Here is a 24,499-nt window from a genome sequence, read left to right as displayed (position 1 = left end):
AAAACGGCGGACGTGCGGGAGGAGACCTGTTAACCCTTTCACTGTCGCACTACAGAAGGTTTAATTAACCCTTTTAGTAAAGGGTTAACCTTCTGTAGTGTGTGGCAGTGAAAGGGTTAACAACAACAGGTGTATTATTAATGCCATCATCGCCACCACCAGCATCCTGGCTGTGAGGACATCGTGTCCCCTGCTCTCCAGAGGTCTCAACGACACACGCACACAACACGCACACGCACACGCACACACGACACGACACACACAACACGTAGACTAGACCCACGTCGTAGGCTTCGGTTTGGCTCGTGCCTTCTGTTCTGTTATGCTTTGGCATTTGAATAGCCTGTATATATACTCCGAATCTTTTGTACGTTTTATAATGCCGGCAAAATATGAACCACCATGAATTTGAGTGAGTCCATGGCTGCAACGCACACTAGTAGAAAAGAAGAACGGCCTTCATGCGTACTGTAATACATACTGTAATAACATACTGTAATACATACTGTTGTATTACCTTCAGGCTTGACCTCTTCTCTTAGGTGCCGTGTCCACAGATAGCGGTTTTTTAAAGGCGGACCGCTTTGAAAATCCAAAAAATATGCACCACGCCCAGAGCGTTTCCAGAGCGTTTTTCCAGAGCGCCGGGAGCGTAATTTGACTTGATTGTCCGACACCGCAACAATTATAGCCTCTCATCTGCCATTTCTTGTGTATTTTGGTTGGAATGATGGATGGAATAATTTGCAGTGTGTGTCGATGGCGAAATAATTTGATGTAGCCCATACCGTTGAACTTGCTCGATTATTTGTTTTTGTTTTTGAAAGATATGATTGTGCTTTTGACAGTCAGAAGTGCTGGGTAATTCTGTGTCTTTGTCTGGTTTTGTTGTTTACAAGAAATGTTTGCAAGGGGGCATGGAAACAATAATTAACATATCGCCTATGTGGTCGGTCGAAAAAAGTTACCTTGACGAGCGGCGCTCCTCTCAAAGTTGAACTATTTTCAACTTTATGCGCTGCCTGGGAGCACTCCGCCCCCCCAAACACGCTGGCCGCCGAGAGCGCTAAAACCGCGAGGCGCGGCGCTGGGAAAAGGAGCGCACCTGTTGCGTCTTTAGCATAGAAATGAATGACAGAAAGGAGCTGACGACTCATGAAAAAGCTGGCTGTGGACACAGGCCCTCATTCTATAGAGATCTGGTTGTATCAGGAAGGCTCAGCAGAGATAAACTAGAGCTAAATGTGAATGCCGTTTTTAACGTTAAATTCATATATGTTCTCCTCCGTGCCCCAGGACAGTTCAGTCGGTATTTGTGAACATGCATTACTCTCTCCTGGAGCTATAGACGGCAGAGAGAGAGAGAAACCCTCCGATCGATGACGTAACTGGGATGTAAAACCTGGGGCTGCTGCTCCATAGCTGTTTTTTTTTTTTTACACGAGGCCGTAAAATATCAGTGTGAGCTCTTTGAGGTTTATTATATTCTAGCATGGCTAGAACTAGAAGGTGTGAGTGAACCAGAATTAAAACCTCATTCGGGGGTATAAGAGCTCCACTCAAAGATTATATTATGGCCTCGTAAAGTCAGATCGCCATTCATTGTCTATAATATGGATGGTAAATGGCTGCTTTTTTATATAGCGCTTTTATCCAAAGCGCTTTACAATTTATATATGGCGCGGGGCCCAGATTTGACATCCCAGTGGCATCAGAGTGGAGGGTTCTCTCCCCCCTGACTTCTAGAGAGCGGCGCGTGTTGGTTCACAAATACCGACCGACCGACCGACCGACCTGTCCTGGGGCTCGGGGGGGGGGGAGAACATAATGTGAATTCTTAAAAAGGTGCGGCATTCCCCTTTAATTCATGTTTAATGAATGCCATTAGTCTGAGACAAGGCCGCCTGGGCCGTCAAGGAGGAGAATCACATGCACACATTGATTTATCATATTCTTACCAGACCTTTACTAAAGTGCTATATTCCTGCCCTTCTCTCGTGGTCCTATAAAGACAGAACGGTGCAGGTGGCAGGTCTCTCTGGAGGAGGAGCAGAGGAGGAGAGGAGGTGGTGGAGGAGGAGGAGGTGGTGGAGGAGAGGAGGAGGAGGAGGAGGAGGTGGAGGAGGGGGGGGGGCAGGAGGGGGAGGGAGGAGGAGGAAGTGGAGGAGGAGGAGGAGGAGGAGGTGGTGGAGGGAGAGGGGAGGAGGAGAGGAGGTGGGGGAGGAGGAGGAGGAGGAGGGGGAGGTAGGGGAGGAGGAGGTGGAGGAGGGGGGCAGGAGGAGGGGTTGAGGAGGGGTTGAGGAGGGGTTATCTGTTGCATCTCTGATGTCGCAGTGCAGAAAGTCTGTCCCCTCCAGGCTCTCTTGTTATTCAGCTTCGAGTCCATTCTGATTGGGTAAAGAATAAAGGTCTCGGGTGTCGCATTCTGATTGCTTTCAATACTTCCTGTATATGCCCAACGTCATGATTTATTTTTTAATTCACTGGTATTCTGCAGTTACATCATTATGGCTACTCTAGTATTTAAAATATTTTTTTATAATCAGATGATCCACAGTCTGACACTGTTGACCGCTAGGAGCTGCCCAGTACAACCACAGTCTGACACTGTTGACCGCTAGGAGCTGCCCAGTACAACCACAGTCTGACACTGTTGACCACTAGGAGCTGCCCAGTACAACCACAGGCTGACACTGTTGACCACTAGGAGCTGCCCAGTACAACCACAGTCTGACACTGTTGACCACTAGGAGCTGCCCAGTACAACCACAGTCTGACACTGTTGACCACTAGGAGCTGCCTAGTACAACCACAGTCTGACACTGTTGACCACTAGGAGCTGCCCAGTACAACCACAGTCTGACACTGTTGACCACTAGGAGCTGCCCAGTACAACCACAGTCTGACACTGTTGACCACTAGGAGCTGCCCAGTACAACCACAGTCTGACACTGTTGACCACTAGGAGCTGCCCAGTACAACCACAGTCTGACACTGTTGACCACTAGGAGCTGCCCAGTACAACCACAGTCTGACACTGTTGACCACTAGGAGCTGCCCAGTACAACCACAGTCTGACACTGTTGACCACTAGGAGCTGCCCAGTACAACCACAGTCTGACACTGTTGACCACTAGGAGCTGCCCAGTACAACCACAGTCTGACCACTGTTGACCACTAGGAGCTGCCCAGTACAACCACAGTCTGACACTGTTGACCACTAGGAGCTGCCCAGTACAACCACAGTCTGACACTGTTGACCACTAGGAGCTTCCTAGTCTGCCTCTAGTGGCGGTTCACGAGCACGGCATTTTGTGTCCGCCTCAATACACCTTCGAGCAATTTCTGCGCTGGGCGTGTCTCACAGTGGGCGTGTCTCGCAGTGGGCGTGTCTCGCAGTGGGCGTGTCTCACAGCCTGCAGCAGCACCCAGAATGCTGTGAGGAGGATGAGTCAACGGAAGAGAGAAAACACACTACTTCTCACAGGATGAGTTGTCTCCCAGTTAGTCTACACACTCGGAATACAGATTGGGAGGAGAGAGAGAGGGAGAGGGAGAGGGAGAGGGAGAGGGAGAGGGAGAGGGAGAGAGGGAGAGAGGGAGAGAGGGAGAGAGGGAGACAGAGAGACAGAGAGAGAGAGGAGCTGTCACCAGAGTTTATACGGAGGCCCTCCTCACCCTCCTGCGGAGGCTTACATAATGCTGTCTGCCAGTTCTGTGGCCTGGCCTGGAGTGTGCACGTGGCGTGTGCACGTGGCGTGTGCATGTGGCATGCGTGCGGCGGAGGCCAAATTATTTACGTAACCGTTTTACTTACAGTAGAGAAGACAACAGGAAGACTGTGTGTGTGTGTGTGTGTGCGTCAGTGTGTGTGCGTCAGTGTGTGTGTGTGTGTGTGTGTGTGCGTCAGTGTGACAGTGTTGCTGCTGTTCATTGAGTTAAAGGCCCCGTTTAGACGGAAACGCTAGCAGGTGAATCCGCAAATTTTTTTTTTCGGATGTGCCTTTCGTTTATACGGAAACAGCGTTTTTACTACGGGGTGAAACCGCAAAAAAGTGAGACTACCTTCCAGGGTGGAATTCCTAGAAACGCAAAAGCTTTGCGCTCTCGTCTAAACTATCAAAACGTATAAATCTGTTAAAACGATGACGAAAGGGTTGTCACGGCTCTGGTCGCGCGTACTGCTTACGTCACAGGTAGCAGGTATGCGCCAGTAGCCGAGACGTAAACAAAGCAAGTATGTCTGACTATATCAACGGAGATCACCTGAAGGCTACATTGGCAGTACTTTTAACCCTTTCACTGCCACACGACAGAAGGTCAACCCTATATTTGTGTACAGCACTTTGAGCTACATGACATGTATGAAATGTGCTTTATAAATACTTACTTACTTACTTACTTTACTATCACACAACCGGCTGTCGTGTGGCAGTGAAAGGGTTAAATACACAAGAATCTGTCCCGCGGCGTGAGTGGACCCACTGTCTGTGAGTGACTGCTTTGGTCCAATCACATTCCCCATCCACAGTCTGCGAATCAGAGGCAGAGTAGGGCGGGTCTTCACAGCACGTCATGTGACATATGCGCCAATCGTGTGACAGCGGGGCTCCGTCGTTACAGCCTCGTCTGCACGGAGAATTCCACCCCAAAACGCTTGTCTAAACGTAAAATTAAAAGTGAAACCGCAAGATGACTTTTGCGGTTTCTGTTCACAAAACGCTCGTCTAAACGTAGCCAAAGACGTGTTCCAGAATCCTGCGATGACATGGTTCACACACCTCCTCCAGTTCTCTCCACGCAGCGCTACAGAGTCTAGGAAGGACTTAGGAAGTCTTAGGAATAATGCAGGACTTAGGAAGTCTTTATTTGGCACGCAAACGACTAGGGATGCACCGAGCCGATATTGGTATCGGCCGCCGATGTCACTAAAATAGCTGGATCGGGTATCGGTAGAAAAAGAAGAAAATATCGGATTTCTTAAAAAAAGAAAATTATATATATTATAATAAGAAATAAAATAAGAAATAACAATTCAGTACATGTATATCTATGTGTTCATTTGTTACATTTAGTTTCACTAAGTTAGGAAAGTAATGTTTTAAGTCCAGCCTGATGTTGCCTTGCCCAAAATAATGATCCCAGTCTCTTCCACACAGTGAGGCATACAGTTTATTAAATGAATGAATGAAGTTTATTTTCTATCTTTGTTTACAACAAATCAAAAACACACGTGTGATCCTTTACAATTCGTAAAAAAAAAATATTCTAATATAAAAAAAAAAAAAACTTTGAATTAAAAAAAAAGAGAAATTAAGTTTGAACAATGGGTATCGGATCGGTATCGGCCGATACCCAAACCCAGGTATCTGTATCGGGATCTGAAAAAGTCGAATCGGTGCATCCCTACAGCACACCTATATTTGTTCACCTAGACAGGAATTGCATACGGCTGATTGGCCAATTAAAAGGTGATGTCGTTCCTACTAATTCCACAGGCCTTTGAGAGAGAAACATGATGGGAACGTATTGTGTCTCTACACGCTGTATCCATACGTACAACCCTCGTAGACTTTGCAACATTGATATTTTCCCCATTCAAGTCAGTTTGGCCAAAGGCTGTTCAGAGACGTCTGTTCACATCCTGGACGCTGACTGGGACGAACAAGACCTTAATGTCTCTTTGAATGGGTCGTCGTCCATATCTAAGAATTTTCATCGTTTCATATTTGAAGTCACTGGTAAGTTGCCGACAACATAGAATGGTCGAAATTTGATCAAAAAGGACAATTCTGTGACAGAACTTAGACCCAGTGCCGTGGTTCATATATAAAACAACACCATCAAGAATCTATGGAAGCCATCTTGTATTATCCATGATACATTAGGAAAGATCCTTTAACATCTCTCTCTCTGTGCGTGCGTGTCTCTCTCCCTCTCTCTCTCTTGATCTCTGTCTCTCTCTCTCTTGATCTCTGTCTCTCTCCCTCCCTCTCTCTTGATCTCTCTGTCTCTCTCTCTCCCTCTTTGTCTCTCTCTCTCTCCCTCCCTCGCTATCTGTCTCTCTCTCTCCCTCGCGATCTGTCTGTCTCTCTCTCTGTCTGTCTCTCCCTCCCTCTCTCTTGATCTCTGTCTCTCTCCCTCTCTCTCTCTTGATCTCTGTCTCTCCCTCCCTCTCTCTTGATCTCTGTCTCTCTCCCTCCCTCTCTCTTGATCTCTCTGTCTCTCTCTCTCTCCCTCTTTGTCTCTCTCTCTCTCCCTCGCGATCTGTCTGTCTCTCTCTCTGTCTGTCTCTCCTTCCCTCTCTCTTTATCTCTCTGTCTCTCTTCCCCTCTGTCTGTCTCTCTCCATTTCTGTCTCTCTCAATTTCTGTCTCTCTCTCCCTCTCTATCTGCCTGTCTCTCTCTCTCTGTCTGTCTCCCTCCATTTTCTGTCTCTCTCTCTCCCTCGCTATCTCTCTCTCTCCCCCCTCTCTGTCGGTCTGTCTGTCTGTCTGTCTGTCTGTCTGTGTCAATTTCTGTCTCTCTCTCTCTCTCTCTCTGTCTGTCCCTCCATTTCTCTGTCTCTCTCTCTCTCTCTCTCTCTCTCTCTCTCCATTTATCTGTCTCTCTCTCTCTCTCTCTCTCTCTCTCTCTCTCTCTCCATTTATCTGTCTCTCTCTCTCTCTCTCTCCCCCTCTCTGTCGGTCTGTCTGTCTGTCTGTCTGTGTCAATTTCTGTCTCTCTCTCTGTCTGTCCCTCCATTTCTCTCTCTCTCTCTCTCTCCATTTATCTGTCTCTCTCTCTCTCTCTCTCTCTCCATTTCTCTCTCTCTCTCTCTCTCTCTCTCTCTCTCTCAGTATGACTCACCAGTATCCTGCGTTCACTCCGGAGCAGAAGAAAGAGCTTCAGGACATCGCTGAGAGGATTGTGGCTCCAGGGAAAGGCATCCTGGCAGCCGATGAATCCACCGGTATGTGTGTGTGTCTGTCTCTTTGTCTGTCTGTCTGTCTTTAATAATGACAAAATTATAAAAAATAGACACTTAACACAATAATAGCCAAAAACAAGTATACTCGTTATTGCCCGCCATGCGAATATTGCCAAAAACGAGTTAACTCATTTATTTCGTTTATCGTTATTTCGTTTATTCGCTATATCTATTCATAATTCATGTCTGCAGCCTCTGTATACCCCGGTGAATGTGTCTGAGCTGGCAGACGGTCAACACCGCCCTCTACTGCCTTGCGGAGCTATTGAATCCCATTGTAAATGGGCTGGTGTGTTTTATGAGCCGTTCTGAGCGGTGCGGGCGGGGTTTAAATACTCAGGCGAGCCAGGGGCTTACACGGACGCCATGGAATATTAACCCCGCCCGCCTGTCCGTGTGTAACGCTCGGTAATGTCGGGGACATGATCGCTGTGGATAACTGGAATGGCGATCAGATCATTGGATTGTTACATCAGAGACAAGGTAACGACTATATATGAAACCTTGCCTTGATCTGCTATTTATTTCTACCGCGATCAAAGCTATCTGTGTGTAGGTGTATGTGCTTATTACCGTTGACTGCGGTGGGGGGGGGGGGGGTACGATGGCCATTTCATGTATGCACGACGAGATATAATAATGATAATCTAGCGTTGATTTCAGGATGATTAGATAATCAGCCGAAAAATTACAACGTGATGACTAGGGATGGGTACCGAATTCGGTACTTTTAAAAGGTACCTACCGAAACACGTCGGTACTACAGAGTATCGATTCACGTGAGATCCAACAGTGCGAATTGTACCTAACGCGTTGTTGTGATGACGTATTCAAAACGCGGCTACAGTCACATAACGCTCCCGCTGCAGGAACGTGTGGAGCAGTACCACACTGTAGTTTAATCTCTTCAGCCCTGCGTTCTACAGCCTGTGTTGATAACTCTTCTTGGGAGTCGCGCTGTTTCTATGTAAACTCCGCGAGCAACGCGTCCAATAAGTGCGTCTTTAACATGCTTTATATCCTCCCTATTACCATATGCCCGTCGCGGTTAAAAAAAAAATTTAGTATACTATGACCACACAAATCCAGTAAGACTATTGGATTTACTGTCTTTTTAAATGTCGACCCCCATACTTCCACACAGTAAGATATGTAAGGAAGTATAAGTGAGCAGTAAATGATGTGCAAGGCTTTGTAGTTTAATATATCCTTACATTTATACAATATTGCTACTGACTTCGACATTTTCCCTTGAATATAGTTAAAGGGGAACTATTTTACTATTTCTTTCACTATTTGGGCACTTTTACACAATTCCTGTGAGTCTATGAAACACCTCTGTAATATATATATTTTTTTTATTCATTGTTTTGTATTTCTAATCAAGTCCTCAAAAACAGCATTTTTCTACCTCAAGATCTCGAGCTGTTTTGAGCCTGGGCTCCTAAACCACTGCGCCGGGCCGGCCCCCCTGAACATTAACATGCAGCGGTGTCTCTCTGACATCACATATCGCGCACATTTTCAAATGACTCAGTTCAGTGAGGGTGAATATTGTGAGAGGAGAATTGGAAGAATGCGCCAATATGAGAATTTTGAGACATAGATCATATTAATATAAGTTCACATAGCTAGGAAACAATGCTAAACACTCAAAAAGGCCATTTATAAGATAGTTCCCCTTTAACATGTTGTTTCCATGTTAATTTCTGGTCAATATCTACCCCTAGAACTTTTATCAAAGAAACTCTTTCTATTTTTTACATCACATATTTTTCACTCGATATCCCCCTCTGTTTCTTTTCGATTACCAAAAACTAGGGATGTCCGATATTATCGGCCTACCGATATTATCGGCCGATATCTGCATTAAAATGTGATATCGGAAAATATCGGTATCTGTTTTCAAATTTTTTTTTTTAATTTCTTTTTTTTTTACATTTCTATAACCTTTATTTACCCAGGCAAGCAAGTAAGAACAAATTCTGAATTTATTTATTGTCAAAAGTATGCATAATGTTGTGTTAATTCCACAACAAGAGATATGTAATGTTAATTACCTGAATTTTTTTTTTTTTTTTTGCATATATCGATATCGGTTGATATCGGTATCGGAAATTAAGAGTTGGACAATATCGGTATATCGGTATCAGTAAAAAAAAGCCAATATCGAGCATCCCTACCAAAAACCAAAACGCTTTGTCATTCCGGGGGCCCTGCCAGCGGGGTTAGCGTTCATTTTGAAACGGGTGGAACGCGGCTAAGGCCGCCCCCTACGGTACGGTGTATTGTGTGTTTCCAGGCAGTATGTCGAAGCGCTTCAGCCCCATCGGCGTGGAGAACACGGAGGAGAACCGCCGGCGCTACCGCCAGCTGCTGTTCACGTCCGACGAGAGGATGGACAGCTGCATCGGAGGCGTGATCTTCTTCCACGAGACGCTCTACCAGAACACGGACGACGGGGTCTCCTTCGCCCAGCTCATCAAGGACCGCGACATGGTCGTAGGAATCAAGGTAGACAGCGCTACAGACAACGCTACAGACACTACAGACACTACAGACACTACAGACACTACACGCTACAGACAACGCTACAGACAACGCTACAGACACTACAGACACTACAGACACTACAGACACTACAGACACTACAGACACTACAGACACTACAGACACTACAGACACTACAGACGCTACAGACACTACAGACACTACAGACACTACAGACACTAGAGACGCTACAGACACTACAGACACTAGACACTACAGACACTACAGACACTACAGACACTACAGACACTACAGACGCTACAGACACTACAGACACTACAGACACTAGACGCTACAGACACTAGACGCTACAGACACTACAGACACTACAGACACTACAGACACTAGAGACACTACAGACACTAGACACTACAGACACTACAGACACTACAGACACTACAGACGCTACAGACACTACAGACACTAGACACTACAGACACTACAGACACTACAGACACTACAGACACTACAGACACTAGACACTACAGACACTACAGACACTAGAGACACTACAGACACTACAGACACTACAGACACTACAGACACTACAGACACTAGACACTACAGACACTACAGACACTACAGACACTAGACACTACAGACACTACAGACACTACAGACACTACAGACACTACAGACACTACAGACAGACACTACAGACACTACAGACACTACAGACACTACAGACACTAGACACTACAGACACTACAGACACTACAGACACTACAGACACTAGACACTACAGACACTACAGACACTACAGACACTACAGACACTACAGACGCTACAGACACTACAGACACTAGACACTACAGACGCTACAGACGCTACAGACACTACAGACACTAGACACTACAGACACTACAGACACTACAGACGCTACAGACACTACAGACACTAGACACTACAGACACTACAGACACTACAGACACTACAGACACTACAGACACTAGACACTACAGACACTACAGACACTAGAGACACTACAGACACTACAGACACTACAGACACTACAGACACTACAGACACTACAGACACTACAGACACTACAGACACTAGACACTACAGACACTACAGACACTACAGACACTAGACACTACAGACACTACAGACACTACAGACACTACAGACACTACAGACACTACAGACACTACAGACACTACAGACACTAGACACTACAGACACTACAGACACTACAGACACTACAGACACTACAGACACTACAGACGCTACAGACGCTACAGACGCTACAGACACTACAGACACTACAGACACTACAGACACTACAGACACTAGACACTACAGACACTACAGACACTACAGACACTACAGACACTACAGACACTACAGACACTAGACACTACAGACACTACAGACACTAGACACTACAGACACTAGACACTACAGACACTACAGACGCTACAGACACTACAGACGCTACAGACACTACAGACGCTACAGACACTACAGACACTACAGACACTAGACACTACAGACACTACAGACACTACAGACACTAGACACTACAGACACTACAGACACTACAGACACTACAACTACAGACACTACAGACACTACAGACACTACAGACACTACAGACACTAGACACTACAGACACTACAGACACTACAGACACTAGACACTACAGACACTACAGACACTACAGACACTAGACACTACAGACACTACAGACACTACAGACACTACAGACACTAGACACTACAGACACTACAGACACTACAGACACTAGACACTACAGACACTACAGACACTACAGACACTACAGACACTAGACACTACAGACACTACAGACACTACAGACACTAGACACTACAGACACTACAGACACTAGACACTACAGACACTAGACACTACAGACACTAGACACTACAGACACTAGACACTACAGACACTACAGACACTAGAGACACTACAGACACTACAGACACTACAGACACTACAGACACTAGACACTACAGACACTACAGACACTACAGACACTACAGACACTACAGACAGACACTACAGACACTACAGACACTACAGACACTACAGACACTAGACACTAGACACTACAGACACTAGACACTACAGACACTACAGACACTACAGACACTACAGACACTAGACACTACAGACACTACAGACACTACAGACACTACAGACACTACAGACACTACAGACACTAGACACTACAGACACTACAGACACTACAGACGCTACAGACGCTAGACACTACAGACACTACAGACACTACAGACACTACAGACACTACAGACACTACAGACACTACAGACACTACAGACACTACAGACACTACAGACACTAGACACTACAGACACTACAGACACTACAGACACTACAGACACTACAGACACTAGACACTACAGACACTAGACACTACAGACACTACAGACACTACAGACACTACAGACACTACAGACACTAGACACTACAGACACTAGACACTACAGACACTAGACACTACAGACACTAGACACTACAGACACTACAGACACTACAGACACTAGACACTACAGACACTACAGACACTACAGACACTACAGACACTACAGACGCTACAGACGCTACAGACGCTACAGACGCTACAGACGCTACAGACGCTACAGACGCTACAGACACTACAGACACTACAGACACTAGACACTACAGACACTACAGACACTAGACACTACAGACACTACAGACACTACAGACACTACAGACACTACAGACACTACAGACACTACAGACACTACAGACACTACAGACGCTACAGACACTACAGACGCTACAGACACTACAGACACTACAGACACTACAGACACTAGACACTACAGACACTAGACACTACAGACACTACAGACACTACAGACACTACAGACACTACAGACGCTACAGACACTAGACACTACAGACACTAGACACTACAGACACTACAGACACTACAGACACTACAGACACTACAGACACTACAGACACTAGACACTACAGACACTAGACACTACAGACACTACAGACACTACAGACACTACAGACACTACAGACACTACAGACACTACAGACACTAGACACTACAGACACTACAGACACTACAGACACTACAGACACTACAGACACTACAGACACTAGACACTACAGACACTACAGACACTACAGACACTACAGACACTACAGACACTAGACACTACAGACACTACAGACACTACAGACACTACAGACACTAGACACTACAGACACTACAGACACTACAGACACTACAGACACTACAGACACTAGAGACACTAGAGACACTAGAGACACTACAGACACTACAGACACTACAGACACTACAGACACTAGACACTACAGACACTACAGACACTAGACACTACAGACACTACAGACAACACTACAGACACTACAGACACTAGACACTACAGACGCTACAGACACTACAGACGCTACAGACGCTACAGACGCTACAGACGCTACAGACACTACAGACACTACAGACACTACAGACACTACAGACACTAGACACTACAGACACTAGACACTACAGACGCTACAGACACTACAGACGCTACAGACGCTACAGACGCTACAGACACTACAGACACTACAGACACTACAGACACTACAGACACTACAGACACTACAGACACTACAGACAACGCTACAGACGCTACAGACAACACTACAGACAACACTACAGATAAACACATATCAGGGGCTATATCGTGTATATAACATGTATAATGTAATATTCATAGCATGTATAATTCTCACGTATAGCATGTATAATGTCACCTGCATAACATGCATACTATTATATGTAAATAATGTCATATGTATATAGCATGTATAATGTAATATGTATAACATTCTTTGTTTTTTGCGATCGCATTTCTTTGATTTTTTTTTTAAATTTCCACAAAACAAAAACACAACAACAACAATATCAATAATAACACACCAACAATAGTAATAATAATAATGATAAAACAATAAGAAATTAGAAATATGTGTTATATATAACTCTAGACTATAGACTCTAATAGTACTAAATACAAATAAAAAGTAAAAAATACAAAAATATCACAAACAACACAAAAGACATAACCCACCCACCGCCCACCCCCCCAGAAGTATAATGTATAACATTATTTATAACAGTGTTTTCCTCCTCACAGGTTGATAAGGGTGTCGTGCCTCTGGCTGGAACCAATGGAGAGACCACCACTCAGGGTGAGAGACACACGACACACCACCCGCTCTTATGTTGTTATTAACTTAGGTTTTAGTAGAAAGCTATCTGGCTGCACGCTAGGTTAGCTTAGCACAAATTAATGTAAGCAGATGGGGACCACTAGCCTAGCTTAAAACTCCGGGAGAGGTGTTTTTGGCTAACAGCTATAGGGCTAGCTGATCCGTATCCGCTTCCATTAATTTGTGCTAAGCTAGGCTAGCTTGCAGACGGATAGCTTTCTATTGGTATCTACTATATATATCTTCCTGTCTGACTCTGGAGAAGTCGACAAGCCCATTATTCCCATAATATTGCCGTGTTCCTTTATGCGTCTGTTTAAGTGACGTTCTGCGGCGTGTGTTCATGTGTGATGGTGTGCAGGTCTGGACGGGCTCTCCGAGCGCTGTGCCCAGTACAAGAAGGATGGAGCAGACTTCGCCAAGTGGCGCTGTGTGTTGAAGATCAGCGACACCACGCCCTCTGAGCTAGCCATCTTCGAGAACGCCAACGTGCTGGCGCGCTACGCTAGCATCTGCCAACAGGTCGGTGTGAAGCGGCTTTTTATCAAGTTTGTGTTTACGCTATAGTGGTGGGATTCGTTTCTTTTTTTTTATCTAATTAATTCGAGACTTTATAGTTAATTAATCGAAATTAATGACATTTTAATCGCATGTCAATATTTGATGAGAAGCTAAACATTTCAATTCAAATGAATTTTGGTATACGAGTGAATCAATAGGGCCGTCAAAATGAATGCTTTAACTTTGGAGATTAATTTAAATTATTTAAAGCATTCAAATAAATTCATCTAGATTAATCTATGGAGTGAAAAATCTTCAATCTTAGCGCCGCGGATATAAGAAAGTGGTCTAGCTGAGTCAATGTTGATGGTTTTGTTGAACATTTGTATTTCACATGGGAGAGAAACTGTATTCAAAGAAAGCTATTAAAATAGTCTTTGAATCTAAATATAATTTCTTTGTGTTGATTTTACATTAATTCCATGATTTTACTCAAGTAAATATCTGTTACAAGCTTCGGTCTTAAAGGATAACTCCACTATTTTGGGAAATTAGCTTATTTAACATCTTCCCTGGAGTTAGACAAGAAGATGCATACCTTTTTTGTCTCTGTGCGTGCATTTTAGCTTTGGGAATAGATGCTCCGTTAGCATAGCTTAGCTTCATCACTGGAAGTGAGGCAGGACAGTAGCCTTACAGTGTCTTACAGTGTATTGCAAGGTCTGACATTGACCAAACTTGATATGCATGACCTTGGTGGGCTCTAGGTCAACTCCTGAAAAGGGGGTCAATGTCAGACCTTGCAATCAAAAGTTAGGGGCGCACTGAAATTATGGCAAGGGTTATTAGCCCCCTAACTTTTGATTGCAAAGTCTGACATTGACCCCCTTTTCAGGAGTTGACCTAGAGCCCACCAAGGTCATGCATATCAAGTTTGGTCAATGTCAGACCTTGCAATACACTGTAAGGCACTGTAAGGCTACTGTCCTGCCTCACTTCCAGTGATGAAGCTAAGCTATGCTAACGGAGCATCTATTCCCAAAGCTAAAATGCACGCACAGAGACAAAAAAGGTATGCATCTTCTTGTCTAACTCCAGGGAAGATGTTAAATAAGCTAATTTCCCAAAATAGTGGAGTTATCCTTTAAGTAGAAAAATGCTATTTTTAATCTAGATTAATCTAGATTAATTACAGAAAATTGTGAGATTAATTAGTTAATTTTCTTCCATCTATTGACAGCATATTGAATATACATTATACATACGTTTAAGCAGCAAAATCCTGTATTAGCTACTACACAGACCAACAGATCAATGCAATTTTTAACGAAGTGCAGCAATTTTAGGAATAATATATATATATATAGCGCAAAGGACCTTTTGTAAACACTGTTATTTATTCCAGAATGGTATTGTTCCTCTTGTGTTGTTTATTCCTGTTTATTCCAGAATGGTATTGTTCCTCTTGTGTTATTTATTCCAGAATGGTATTGTTCCTCTTGTGTTATTTATTCCAGAATGGTATTGTTCCTCTTGTGTTGTTTATTCCAGAATGGTATTGTTCCTCTTGTGTTGTTTATTCCTGTTTATTCCAGAATGGTATTGTTCCTCTTGTGTTATTTATTCCAGAATGGTATTGTTCCTCTTGTGTTATTTATTCCAGAATGGTATTGTTCCTCTTGTGTTATTTATTCCAGAATGGTATTGTTCCTCTTGTGTTGTTTATTCCAGAATGGTATTGTTCCTCTTGTGTTATTTATTCCAGAATGGTATTGTTCCTCTTGTGTTGTTTATTCCAGAATGGTATTGTTCCTCTTGTGTTGTTTATTCCTGTTTATTCCAGAATGGTATTGTTCCTCTTGTGTTGTTTATTCCAGAATGGTATTGTTCCTCTTGTGTTATTTATTCCAGAATGGTATTGTTCCTCTTGTGTTGTTTATTCCAGAATGGTATTGTTCCTCTTGTGTTATTTATTCCAGAATGGTATTGTTCCTCTTGTGTTGTTTATTCCAGAATGGTATTGTTCCTCTTGTGTTGTTTATTCCAGAATGGTATTGTTCCTCTTGTGTTATTTATTCCAGAATGGTATTGTTCCTCTTGTGTTGTTTATTCCAGAATGGTATTGTTCCTCTTGTGTTATTTATTCCAGAATGGTATTGTTCCTCTTGTGTTATTTATTCCAGAATGGTATTGTTCCTCTTGTGTTGTTTATTCCAGAATGGTATTGTTCCTATTGTGTTATTTATTCCAGAATGGTATTGTTCCTCTTGTGTTGTTTATTCCTGTTTATTCCAGAATGGTATTGTTCCTCTTGTGTTGTTTATTCCAGAATGGTATTGTTCCTCTTGTGTTGTTTATTCCTGTTTATTCCAGAATGGTATTGTTCCTCTTGTGTTGTTTATTCCAGAATGGTATTGTTCCTCTTGTGTTATTTATTCCAGAATGGTATTGTTCCTCTTGTGTTGTTTATTCCAGAATGGTATTGTTCCTATTGTGTTATTTATTCCAGAATGGTATTGTTCCTCTTGTGTTGTTTATTCCAGAATGGTATTGTTCCTATTGTGGAGCCTGAGATTCTTCCCGATGGAGACCATGACCTGAAACGCACCCAGTACGTCACCGAGAAGGTGAGTCCACTGACGTCGCCCACACCGCTATGTACAACATTAATTAATACTAATTATAAGTAATAATGCACTGATACTGTATATCACTAGACAGAATGGGTGTATGGTTGTAGTTTTACATCTATGATTGCTGTTGGTGGATTGTAGAGTTGGTGACCCACTATGTTCTCACATCGTCTCGTCCTCAGATACTTTAATTAAAGGGATAGTTCAGATGTTTGGACATTAAGGGGTAATTGCTAGTGGTGTAGTAGTTGATGCTAATGCCAGCGTACTCACAAGTCCTTGTGGTTGTGGACAGGCAGCACACGGGGTCACAAGACAGAAAAGGGTTAATATACACACCATAACCTGCAGGGCAAAGGTTTCTAAGCTTCCCAGTTCACTCAGAACCTGGGCCAGAACTCCGACCACGGATGAGTAAGCTAATGTCACTGCATTAGTAGTCACTGCACTACTAGCAAGCAATTCATACCACTTAATGTCCACAAATCTCAACTATCCCTTTGACATCTAGAGTCTGATGATGACACACTGTCTAAAAGCAGCATGACATCTAGAGTCTGATGATGACACACTGTCTAAAAGCAGCATGACATCTAGAGTCTGATGATGACACACTGTCTAAAAGCAGCATGACATCTAGAGTCTGATGATGACACACTGTCTAAAAGCAGCATGACATCTAGAGTCTGATGATGACACACTGTCTAAAAGCAGCATGACATCTAGAGTCTGATGATGACACACTGTCTAAAAGCAGCATGACATCTAGAGTCTGATGATGACACACTGTCTAAAAGCAGCATGACATCTAGAGTCTGATGATGACACACTGTCTAAAAGCAGCATGACATCTAGAGTCTGATGATGACACACTGTCTAAAAGCAGCATGACATCTAGAGTCTGATGATGACACACTGTCTAAAAGCAGCATGACATCTAGAGTCTGATGATGACACACTGTCTAAAAGCAGCATGACATCTAGAGTCTGATGATGACACACTGTCTAAAAGCAGCATGACATCTAGAGTCTGATGATGACACACTGTCTAAAAGCAGCATGACATCTAGAGTCTGATGATGACACACTGTCTAAAAGCAGCATGACATCTAGAGTCTGATGATGACACACTGTCTAAAAGCAGCATGACATCTAGAGTCTGATGATGACACACTGTCTAAAAGCAGCATGACATCTAGAGTCTGATGATGACACACTGTCTAAAAGCAGCATGACATCTAGAGTCTGATGATGACACACTGTCTAAAAGCAGCATGACATCTAGAGTCTGATGATGACACACTGTCTAAAAGCAGCATGACATCTAGAGTCTGATGATGACACACTGTCTAAAAGCAGCATGACATCTAGAGTCTGATGATGACACACTGTCTAAAAGCAGCATGAAGGAGGCCTTTCAATAGCATGACATTTGAAAGCCCAACAGATCTAGGAGGGCGGGGGTAACTATGTCGTTGTTATGGAAACAGACCTACTGGCCTGGCCTGTTTGTGATTGGTCTGTGAGTGTTCCCTGCAACATTCCACTGGGGACAGCCGGTGGAATGTGATGAGATTATTAGGCACATCTCTGGCAAACCACTAGATTTAAAGGGGTCCTTCTGTATCATTCTGTGTGCAGGGGGAAACAACATTTGACAGATTTGTCGATTAAACCAGCTAATTGCTTAGTCGATAAATTCGAGTTTACGTACAACACCGGTTATACAATGTCAACACGGGGTCCCCTGTTCCCAGCGGCATTTTAGATTAGATTCAAATGTATTTATCATTATACGGCACAAGGCAAATTTCCCTCGGGATGAATAGAGTATTTCTATTCTATAAGTACAGTTCAACGAAAATAAGTTTGGCGTCTAACCAGAGTGCAAATGTAACGGTGAAATGCACAACAATATACAATGTAACAAGTGATTAAACTGGAGTATATATATAAATGAGTAGCTACTGAGTAATAATGTTAATAAGGTGTATGTACAGTGTTATAGTATTATTATGTACATTAATACAGGTATAAAAGCATTACGGTAGTCAGTCATACTGGCCAGTGGTATAACTAGTAAGAGTAGGTAAGGGATATACATTATACAGATATACAGGTATGTAAAAAGTACCAATCCATTTACCAAGCTGCCATGTCCCATCGGTTTCACAGGTAAACATAAAGTTTATTTTCGGCTAACTCGGGGAGGTTACCTCATAAAAGCAATCCGGTTTAAATCGTATATACTGTATCTCAACATTATTTGCCACGTGTCACGGTGTGGTTCATGACTATTTATACATCCGGGGGGGCGAAAGGGCATTTTAATTTGAGGGGATTGACCGAGGTCCTTCATCCTGTGTGAATGATCTACTCTAAAGTAGGGATGGGAATTTCTAGCAAAAGTGCTATTCGAAAATCGCTGGTTCTTAAGATCGAATATTCAAATATTCGACCCCCCCCCCCCCCCCCCAACCAAAAAAATTAAATATATATATATATAATAATTTAATTTTTAATTTTTATATATTGTTATTTTCTGTTTCAGTTTAAACTCAGTTAAAATGTTCAGTTTCAGTTCAATTCAGTTATTATTTTTAATAGAATGGATCATTAAAAATCAAAGGGTATTGCACATAAATAGGCACTTCTTCTATCAACCGGTTTTAATAAACAAACAGACACAGTAGCATGTGCACCTTTTTAGATCAATCAATCGATTGTCGATTTTCTGATTTTTCCGATCTTTATATACTTGCTATACTTATTTTATACTTATCTATTTTTGCCTAGCACAGTCTCTGGAGCGAAACAGAACGAAGTATTTTGTATAAAAGTATTCTGTACTTCTTCTGTATGACAACTAATAAAGAAACTTGAACTTGACATTGAAAATCGAATGTAGATTATGGGATGGAATGGTGTATGTGAGTGCTACTGAAGTGGAGATTTCTGGCTCAGTATGAGGAAAAACTCTTAAAACTCATTTTTGGGAAAACTCCTTCAAAGTTCTGTATTGTAAATGCCATACTTTTTTTTTTAAACGGATATTTACAAACACAAAACCTAATCAAACCATTAGTAATAGACAACCTAAACACATGCCTGATAACTGAATAATAATAATAGTAATGTTATTGAACTGAACAGAACTACACACAGGCTACAAACAGTGTAGTACAGTGTAGTACCCCCTAATAGGCAAAACATATTTGAATAGATATCACTATGAAACTTTCCCAGTTTGTTATGTACATATAAACTAAGAAAAAATATATTGCAAGTTTTCTTAATTTTATGTTTATATATGCAAATGAGGCACTTCCCCATTAAATATGTGCACATTTATGGATGCAACATGAAGTAAAATAAACAACTAAATGTGTGTTATTGACGTTTTATTGTCACTAGTTTCATAGAAGACATGTTTAGGAAGCAAAATATAACAACATCTCAAAATCAACAAAAAAAGTATATTTGCCTATTCACCTGCAGTGTCTCGCCTTAAGTTGAGGGAATAGACCCGTCTCAAACCCTGCCCCTTTTCTTGATCCTCCAATCACAGCTGTCGCTTACCTCGGACTTCCTCGTACAAACAAAGGAAGTCCGAGGTAAGCGACAGCTGTGATTGGAGGATCAAGAAAAGAGGGCAGGGTTTGAGACGGGTCCATTGACCGAGGTCCTTCATCCTGTGTGAATGATCTACTCTCTGAAGTAAAGAGGTCGTGGTCCCCTGCAGGTCCTGGCCGCTGTGTACAAGGCTCTGTCTGACCACCACGTGTACCTGGAGGGCACCCTGCTGAAGCCCAACATGGTGACCGCCGGCCACTCCTGTCCCAACAAGTACAGCAGCGAGGAGATCGCCATGGCAACCGTCACCGCCCTGCGCCGCACAGTGCCCCCCGCAGTCACAGGTCTGATATGACACTCTCTGATGTGACACTTTCTGATGTGACACTCTCTGATGTGACACTCTCTGATGTGACACTCTCTGATGTGACACTCTCTGATGTGACACTTTCTGATGTGACTCTCTGATGTGACACTCTCTGATGTGACTCTCTGATGTGACTCTCTGATATGACACTCTCTGATGTGACACTCTCTGATGTGACACTCTCTGATGTGACTCTCTGATGTGACTCTCTGATGTGACACTCTCTGATGTGACACTCTCTGATGTGACACTCTCTGATATGACACTCTCTGATGTGACACTCTCTGATATGACACTCTCTGATGTGACACTCTCTGATGTGACTCTCTCTGATGTGACTCTCTCTGATGTGACTCTCTGATGTGACTCTCTGATGTGACACTCTCTGATGTGACACTCTCTGATGTGACACTCTCTGATGTGACTCTCTGATGTGACACTCTCTGATGTGACACTCTCTGATGTGACACTCTCTGATGTGACACTCTCTGATGTGACACTCTCTGATGTGACACTCTCTGATGTGACACTCTCTGATGTGACACTCTCTGATGTGACACTCTCTGATGTGACACTCTCTGATGTGACACTCTCTGATGTGACACTCTCTGATGTGACTCTCTCTGATGTGACACTCTCTGATGTGACACTCTCTGATGTGACACTCTCTGATGTGACACTCTGATGTGACACTCTCTGATGTGACACTCTCTGATGTGACTCTCTGATGTGACACTCTCTGATGTGACACTCTCTGATGTGACACTCTCTGATGTGACACTCTCTGATGTGACACTCTCTGATGTGACACTCTCTGATGTGACACTCTCTGATGTGACACTCTCTGATGTGACACTCTCTGATGTGACACACTCTGATGTGACTCTCTGATGTGACACTCTCTGATGTGACACTCTCTGATGTGACACTCTCTGATGTGACACTCTCTGATGTGACACTCTCTGATGTGACACTCTCTGATGTGACTCTCTCTGATGTGACTCTCTCTGATGTGACACTCTCTGATGTGACACTCTCTGATGTGACACTCTCTGATGTGACACTCTCTGATGTGACACTCTCTGATGACACTCTCTGATGTGACACTCTCTGATGTGACACTCTCTGATGTGACTCTCTGATGTGACACTCTCTGATGTGACACTCTCTGATGTGACACTCTCTGATGTGACACTCTCTGATGTGACTCTCTCTGATGTGACACTCTCTGATGTGACACTTTCTGATGTGACACTCTCTGATGTGACACTCTCTGATGTGACTCTCTGATGTGACACTCTCTGATGTGACTCTCTCTGATGTGACACTCTCTGATGTGACACTCTCTGATGTGACACTTTCTGATGTGACACTCTCTGATGTGACTCTCTGATGTGACACTCTCTGATGTGACTCTCTCTGATGTGACTCTCTCTGATGTGACACTCTCTGATGTGACACTCTCTGATGTGACACTCTCTGATGTGACACTCTCTGATGTGACACTCTCTGATGTGACACTCTCTGATGTGACTCTCTGATGTGACACTCTCTGATGTGACACTCTCTGATGTGACACTCTCTGATGTGACACTCTCTGATGTGACACTCTCTGATGTGACACTCTCTGATGTGACACTCTCTGATGTGACACTCTCTGATGTGACACTCTCTGATGTGACACACTCTGATGTGACTCTCTGATGTGACACTCTCTGATGTGACACTCTCTGATGTGACACTCTCTGATGTGACACTCTCTGATGTGACACTCTCTGATGTGACACTCTCTGATGTGACACTCTCTGATGTGACACTCTCTGATGTGACACTCTCTGATGTGACACTCTCTGATGTGACACTCTCTGATGACACTCTCTGATGTGACACTCTCTGATGTGACACTCTCTGATGTGACTCTCTGATGTGACACTCTCTGATGTGACACTCTCTGATGTGACACTCTCTGATGTGACACTCTCTGATGTGACACTCTCTGATGTGACACTCTCTGATGTGACACTCTCTGATGTGACACTCTCTGATGTGACACTCTCTGATGACACTCTCTGATGTGACACTCTCTGATGTGACACTCTCTGATGTGACTCTCTGATGTGACACTCTCTGATGTGACACTCTCTGATGTGACACTCTCTGATGTGACACTCTCTGATGTGACACTCTCTGATGTGACTCTCTCTGATGTGACACTCTCTGATGTGACACTTTCTGATGTGACACTCTCTGATGTGACACTCTCTGATGTGACTCTCTGATGTGACACTCTCTGATGTGACTCTCTCTGATGTGACACTCTCTGATGTGACACTCTCTGATGTGACACTTTCTGATGTGACACTCTCTGATGTGACTCTCTGATGTGACACTCTCTGATGTGACTCTCTCTGATGTGACTCTCTCTGATGTGACTCTCTCTGATGTGACACTCTCTGATGTGACTCTCTCTGATGTGACACTCTCTGATGTGACACTCTCTGATGTGACACTCTCTGATGTGACACTCTCTGATGTGACACTCTCTGATGTGACACTCTCTGATGTGACACTCTCTGATGTGACACTCTCTGATGTGACACTCTCTGATGTGACACTCTCTGATGTGACACTCTCTGATGTGACACTCTCTGATGTGACACTCTCTGATGTGACACTCTCTGATGTGACACTTTCTGATGTGACACTCTCTGATGTGACTCTCTGATGTGACACTCTCTGATGTGACTCTCTCTGATGTGACTCTCTCTGATGTGACTCTCTCTGATGTGACACTCTCTGATGTGACTCTCTCTGATGTGACACTTTCTGATGTGACACTCTCTGATGTGACTCTCTGATGTGACACTCTCTGATGTGACTCTCTCTGATGTGACTCTCTCTGATGTGACTCTCTCTGATGTGACACTCTCTGATGTGACTCTCTCTGATGTGACACTCTCTGATGTGACACTCTCTGATGTGACACTTTCTGATGTGACACTCTCTGATGTGACTCTCTGATGTGACACTCTCTGATGTGACACTCTCTGATGTGACACTCTCTGATGTGACACTCTCTGATGTGACTCTCTGATGTGACACTCTCTGATGTGACTCTCTCTGATGTGACTCTCTCTGATGTGACTCTCTCTGATGTGACTCTCTCTGATGTGACTCTCTCTGATGTGACTCTCTCTGATGTGACACTCTCTGATGTGACTCTCTGATGTGACTCTCTCTGATGTGACACTCTCTGATGTGACACTCTCTGATGTGACACTCTCTGATGTGACACTTTCTGATATGACACTCTGTCTGTGTGCGTGCGTGCGTGCGTGTGTGTGTGTGTCTGTTTGTGTGTGTCTGGTGTGTGTGTGTGTGTGTCTGTGTGTGTGTGTGTGTGTCCAGGCGTGACCTTTCTGTCTGGAGGTCAGTCGGAGGAGGACGCCAGCGTGAACCTGAGCAGCATCAACACGTGTCCTCTGGCCCGGCCCTGGGCCCTCACCTTCTCCTACGGACGCGCCCTGCAGGCCTCCGCCCTCAGCGCCTGGAAGGGGGAGCAGAGCAACGAGAAGGCGGCCAGCGAGGAGTTCCTCAAGCGGGCAGAGGTGAGGAGGAGCCCCCCCTGTGTCTGGCCCACAGACACACCTTACTA

The 24,499-nt window shown here is 43.8% G+C and overlaps 1 protein-coding gene across 1 annotated transcript in view; it reads left to right on the top strand.

Annotated features, from left to right (window-relative positions):
* aldocb (aldolase C, fructose-bisphosphate, b) overlaps positions 1–24,499 on the top strand; it is a 29,256-nt gene that overhangs the window by 1,901 nt on the left and 2,856 nt on the right. The window contains exons 2-8 of the mRNA XM_084338369.1: positions 6,839–6,951; positions 9,272–9,483; positions 13,695–13,749; positions 14,132–14,292; positions 16,815–16,898; positions 20,647–20,821; positions 24,253–24,452. Of these exons, the coding sequence (XP_084194495.1) occupies positions 6,840–6,951; positions 9,272–9,483; positions 13,695–13,749; positions 14,132–14,292; positions 16,815–16,898; positions 20,647–20,821; positions 24,253–24,452 (999 nt within the window). The 5' untranslated portion in view covers position 6,839. The remainder of the gene's footprint in view (positions 1–6,838; positions 6,952–9,271; positions 9,484–13,694; positions 13,750–14,131; positions 14,293–16,814; positions 16,899–20,646; positions 20,822–24,252; positions 24,453–24,499) is intronic.

The sequence above is a fragment of the Notolepis coatsorum genome (assembly GCF_963971535.1).
Source record: "Notolepis coatsorum genome assembly, contig: SUPER_8_unloc_1, whole genome shotgun sequence".
NCBI classification, from domain to species: Eukaryota; Metazoa; Chordata; class Actinopteri; order Aulopiformes; family Paralepididae; genus Notolepis; species Notolepis coatsorum.
Note: the sequence above shows the minus strand (reverse complement) of the source record. Positions and strands in the feature narration are given on the sequence as shown.